The sequence below is a fragment of the Zea mays genome, chromosome 1 (genome assembly GCF_902167145.1).
Source record: "Zea mays cultivar B73 chromosome 1, Zm-B73-REFERENCE-NAM-5.0, whole genome shotgun sequence".
In the NCBI taxonomy this organism is placed as follows: Eukaryota; Viridiplantae; Streptophyta; class Magnoliopsida; order Poales; family Poaceae; genus Zea; species Zea mays.
This window is the reverse complement of record NC_050096.1, coordinates 143,370,265-143,376,264: the sequence shown is the minus strand read 5'-3', so window position 1 is coordinate 143,376,264 and position 6,000 is coordinate 143,370,265. Positions and strand designations below refer to the sequence as shown.

Genomic DNA, 6,000 nt, shown 5'->3' with positions numbered 1-6,000 from the left:
AATAGCTGTCTTCAAGCTTACTGTGTCCCATACTAGGGCATGTGGCCAGTTAAGATAGTCATTGATCATCAGGCCTACACTCGAGAAAATCCTCAAACAACCTAGACGAAACATCACCTGTTCCTAGCCAAAGTCTCGATTTAAGTACTTTCATCCTTAGGATTTATTTGTGTACCTTAGGATGAATAGAACATTTTAGGGAACCTTGTAGCAAGATCCCACCATCATCCTGGTGAAAATAGTCTTGTAGGTAGAAGCCATCCTTCCTCGAGCTAGGCTAAAGGACAACCTCTATCCACAAGATCTAAGTAGGGCTAAGAAATTTTATAAATAATATTTGATACTTGAAAAGAAGTATCTTTAAAAGGAATGGATTTCAAGGTAATCAATATATCAAATAGTTTCCAAGCAACTCCTATAAAATTAATGCACATTTCATTAGACTTAAGGTGTACAAAAGTCATTTTAAATACAAGGATGGGGCAAATGCACCGGGGCTTGCCTTTGTTGCCGTAAAGATGTGCTAGATCCTTCTACCTAACCATTAGTTAGATAGCTCCATCCACTTGATGAGCAGGTACTGGAGTGACTCCTCTTCAGCTGCCACTTCATCTTGAATCTTCACTACTTATGTTGGGAGATCTACATGAAATGACATGATCATGGATGCTTATGCTTATGCAATTGCAAAAAGGATAACATAAAGCATTACAAGACTACTCCAATCTAAAGGTGCACACCAAAACTATCAGAACTACAAGAGGCTAAGCACTCTAATACCACAACCAAGAACCCCAAAACTATTAAGTAACATCATCCAAAGACTATAGTACACTTGATACTCTTGCTCCTCTATTCACACACTTAACCAAATCTTTACTTAGGGATTAACCTTCTCTTGCAAAGAACCATACAAACTTGATAGGGAGGGTATTAATACTAGCAGGAGCACAAGGACCACAACACCTGTGTAGCTATCCTTGGATAGAACTCGAGGGCAGAGAAGAAACTTTCACTGAACCAGGATCTCAAGGTAGCTGAACATGGGCAAGTGAAACTGACCTTGCACACAAACACATTGGGGAAGGACTCCCAGGGTGCCAACACAACAGGAGCTACACACACATGGCAAACATGCACACGCACCACACCAGCCCAAGAACACTAAACCTGGTCAGCCTCCATAGCCAAAATATCATCCTTTGTTCAACAAAACAAATAGGGGAGGGAGCCGATAAGGCCTCCCTCGTGGACAGGCTTAAATGGTTCCAATTTGATATTCTCTGCTGAAGTGAAATCACTAATATCCTTTCTGTCCAAACTTATCTCAATTCCACAAACACTAGTACACTGAACCAGTCACTACTACTTCACTGCGCAACTCAGTCCATCCTGATATTTTTAGGGGAGATGGAAGTCTCTAGGCCTTCTATTATGCACCACATGCTTATCTTCATCCAAATGCATAAGTGACACCAGTAGGGAATATGTGATCTTCTTTAGTTTACTCAGCCCACTCTGAATCCAGTTCCCTAGTCCTGCTGCCCTATTCATCACCCTCATGTTCAGTCCCTGTTAACTCATAATTACATATGGCAACAGACCCATCTCCCTTAATACACATTACTCTCCACACATAGTTCTATTAACTTGTTTTAATCACCCAAGACCTAGAATGCAAGGATCAAAAGTTACAGTGCCCCAAACTTATTCCAAACTCACTGAATTTTCTGCTTGAGTTATCTACAATAGCATAACACCAACCCTGATAGCCAAATTGGAACCCACTCTTCTCCCAATTCTACACAACAACAAGACTAACACCTTATAATAAACTTGTACTACTTTAAATTATCTTTAACTTTAATATAAGATTCTTAGTCCAAAACCTTATGGATTGATCACAAAAGGGCTCCAAACTTGGCACCATACAACAATTTCATATTTCAGAACTGAACCAAATGCAGTTAAAGCACTATCTGTCAGTCCAACCTCAAGCAAGTTTTACTCCACTTTTTGTGTGGAATCAAGTCAAACCCACTTAAATAGATTTGTTCACTAATTATAGATCTTCAAGGTTGCTATAGACTTCCAGGGCCAAAGACACATGGATCACAACTTACCATGCCTCAAAGTTGACACCAAATCACTGAAACCCAATTCAGTAGTCTGAATCTGAGACAGATTAGCACATTCTTACAGCACATATTTGGGGACATTTTACTAGAGTTTTTGCACAGCACCAGACTCAACACTCCATAATAAACTTGTTAACAATACATAGCTCTTCAAAGTTTCTATAGCATCCTTTAGGCAAAGATGCATGGATCCCAAACTACAGTGTTCCAAGATCAGACACCCCTACTGAAATGCCAGTTTCAGCTTTCTGCAACAGCCCTCACTAAGTCTGACAGAAGGTTTTGTAATGAACTATTCTCGAAGTTAGACACAGCAGCAAGGCCAACTCCTTGTATGAAACTTGTTTTCCTTGACATTTTCTTTCATCTTGACATAGAGTTCCTAACTCAATTCTCCCTGTACTAATTACCATAGGGCTCCAAAGGTAGGTAAAAACACACAAATTCTCTCAGCTACAGTCAACTAAATCAACACCTCTCAAATCTGACAGAGGAAATTTGGAGATGCTTTACTCCCAGGTTTATGTGGAACCAAGTCCAACTCACTCTAGGAAACATGTACTCATTACTATGGTCTCTCACTTAGCTATAGCAACTTCAGTCCAAAACCACTTGCATTCATCACAAATGAGCTCCAAACTAGACATCCTTCACTGAGATACAGTATTCAGTTACTGAATCAAACTCAGTTAGAGACAGTCTGACAGTCCAACTTGAGCCAACTTTTTCTCCATCTTTTGTGTAGGATCAAACCAAAGTCACTTAAGGAGACTTATTCACCATCATATGGGCTTAAACTCCTATACAGACACCATGGCCCAAAGCTATGTAGATTTCCCACAAAGATGGTCCAACTTCAGTCACACAACACTGAATTCAGACTTAGACTACTGTTACAGGTTTGAAAACTAGGAAACCTGTCAGCTCCATTTCTGACAGACTTTTCACTCAGTTCCAAATGCTTCTATGGTAAAGTGTCGTAAGTACGTTAGTACCCCTATTGTAGATCTTCAACTTTGTTATAGTGGCCATAATCCATAACTATATGGATAGAGCAGCAGAGAGCTCAAAAGTTGGACCAAAACACGAAACTTCAGTCCTTGAATTGGCACGAAGTCTGAAATCTGACAGCCCTAGTTTGGTCCCCCTTTTCTCCTAGTAGCATATGATTTTAGGGCTAGCACCTTAGCAAACTTTAAACTCCTATAGTTTCTTTACACATTTGATATAGTGGCCCTTAACTAAAACCTGCTGGATTTCAAACTAAAAGGGCCCAAAATTTGCATCAAATATAAAAATCAGACCCCAAATTTATATTGTCTGAGATTCACAATTCTTGAAACTCTAATTTGGACCAGCTTTTCTCCAAGTTCCAAATGCCTTTGGGGCTAGGTGACTTAACCAAACTTACACTCCTAATATAGCTCTATAACTTTGTCACAATGACCTTCCAAATGTTTAAAGATCAAAAGCTATAAAGATCCAAAGTTGATTAGTTGATATAATTTTCAGCAATTCCAATATGAACCCAAAACTGAATTGTCGTAAATTACTCCAAATTTCTCTATAAAATAAGGAAATTTCCAAATAATAAACTTATTCACTTTTCCAAGCTCTACAACTTTGGTATATGAACTTTTAAACAATCTTGTCTAGATTTTAAATTCCACTTTTGGGGTAAGTCACTGATATTCGGTCTTCAACTTTGTTTTAATGGTTACTAGCTAAAGCTCAACAAACCTCAAGTTATCGAGCACCAAACCAGCGAACTGCAACTATTCAGCCTAGCTGAAATAGGTTCAGCACAGCAATGTATGACAGAGTGACTAGGAGCAGCATTTTCTGCCCTTTTTAAGCAAGGCCAGGGGATCCACCTTAATGGAAATTACTCACCACACTACCCTCTAACACTTTTCTATAGAGAGTACCTACCATAACATCATGGATTAGTCATAATAAAACTCTAAAATTTGGTAAACAACGCTAAAACTGCACTTCAATTAACTGAACAAATTTTAGAACATCAGAATCTGAAAGCAAGGTTTTGAGCCTCTTTTTCTCCCAGTTCCAAATGGTTTTAGGGTCACAATGCTTAATACAGTAACTCTACAATTTTGCTATAGTGATCTTCTGTCAAAAGCCCATGGGTTAAAAGATATAGGGGGTCTAAAATCAACTAATTTTCACAATTTTCAGAAATCCAAAAGCCGACTAATTCTTAATTTTTGCAAATTACTTAAAATTATTCTACACAACTTGGAAAGCTCCACATATAAAAGTTGTTCAGTTTTGCAAGCTCTACATCTTTGTTATATGGACTTTTAGCAAACTCACATTATATTTTAAGTTTCAATTTGTAATACTCAAAAGTGTAATAAAGAGAATAGAGATAATCTCAATAGTTTGTGGCCTCTACTATTCATTACATGTGATCAACACTGGTTAAAAGTGGATAAATAGAACAAAGAACACATAATTAACCTGTGCATCATGCTGGATTTTACTTTGTGTGCATTTTTGTGATGATATAAAAGTATAGAAAAAATATAATAATAAGTATGTTAATACTCCAATGGGAAATTAAATCCTAAAAGAAATTCTAGAGTTTGGAAAAGAAGAAAGGGAATACTATGTGACAAAAAAATAGAATAAAATATATAATAAAATATATTATTTCTACATTAAGATTTGAATTTGTACATTTACTCAAAGGCGCAACTCATAAAAATATCCAAATTTAAATTGGGAATTCAAAATAGAAGGAATAGAAAATAAAATCAAAAAGAAAAAGGAGAGAAGAAGGGGGAATTGGCGAATGGGCTTACCTTACCAGACTCGGCCCATTTCGGCCATCCCTGTGCGGCCCGGCTGAATTAGCGTGGCTTCACGTGGGTCCCCTAGGTTAGTCATTCATCGCACGCGCCCTCGTGGACCCTCGCTGACCACAGGGACCCATTGGTCAGTTGACCGCCGCGCGCATCGGCCCAGTTCTTGACACCACCCTCGCTGGTCTCTGCTGGTGGGGCCATCTGGTCAGGGACGCGGTCGTCATCTCCTCCACGGTCAGCTCGCGCGCACTACTAACAACTTCGCCGGAATACTCAGTTGTGCTCCACCCCGACTCAACCAAATCCCGCGAGAATCCTACTGGTGGAGACCGGACTCGTGCGCACTCCGCACGTGAAGCCGCGCCACGACCAAGTGGGGTCCTTGAACGAGTAGCTTCTCCTTTCTCTGCGGATTGCATGCGGGATGTAACGGTGATGGCCGCGCCATTGTCGCGCGATGGTTGTTGCGCCCCTGCCACCCTCGCGTCTGTAAAGTGAGTTGTGGACCTAGGCTTGTTCCTTTCTTCCCCTCCTTTTACCTTCTCTACCATCACTGTTTGGCGGCTCGGCGTCGAGAGGATTTGCGCCGCCAGGTTTGCGTTGCCGCGCCGTGGCCAGACTACCGCCAGCCTCTGCACGGGATCGTCGGCGAAGTTTTGCGGGAGTCCGCCGAAGCGCTGTGAAGGTTTAATACCTCGCCGTGGGGGAAATCTTGGACCAAGATGTCGGGAATTTCTCACTGTTGGGCGATGCCATTTCCTTTCGTGGTCACAGTATGCCGCAGCCCCACCATGGGTAAGTAACCTTGTGACCTGTTCAATTTTGGCCCCATAGGCGTAGGCCATACTGTAGAAAGTTTGCGGGCGCTGGTAGTCGGCTGGGGGTTCTCCGGTGGGCGCCGCCGCCGTAGGTTGGGCGCGCCGCCGTGACTTGTAGGCGCGGGATGGAAGATGACCCATGTGTCGTTAATCTGACGATGGACGGTGGAGAGTAGGCGCAGGCATGCCCAGTCATTCCTGAGATCCGCGTCGTTG

General features: G+C 41.3%; 1 protein-coding gene across 1 annotated transcript in view; it reads right to left on the bottom strand.

Moving 5' to 3' along the window:
• Positions 1-420: 420 nt before the first annotated feature.
• Positions 421-6,000, bottom strand: part of LOC100278970 (uncharacterized) — a 28,453-nt gene continuing 22,873 nt past the window's right edge. The window contains exon 4 of the mRNA NM_001152063.2: positions 421-642. Coding sequence (NP_001145535.1) covers positions 625-642 — 18 coding nt within the window. The 3' untranslated portion in view covers positions 421-624. The remainder of the gene's footprint in view (positions 643-6,000) is intronic.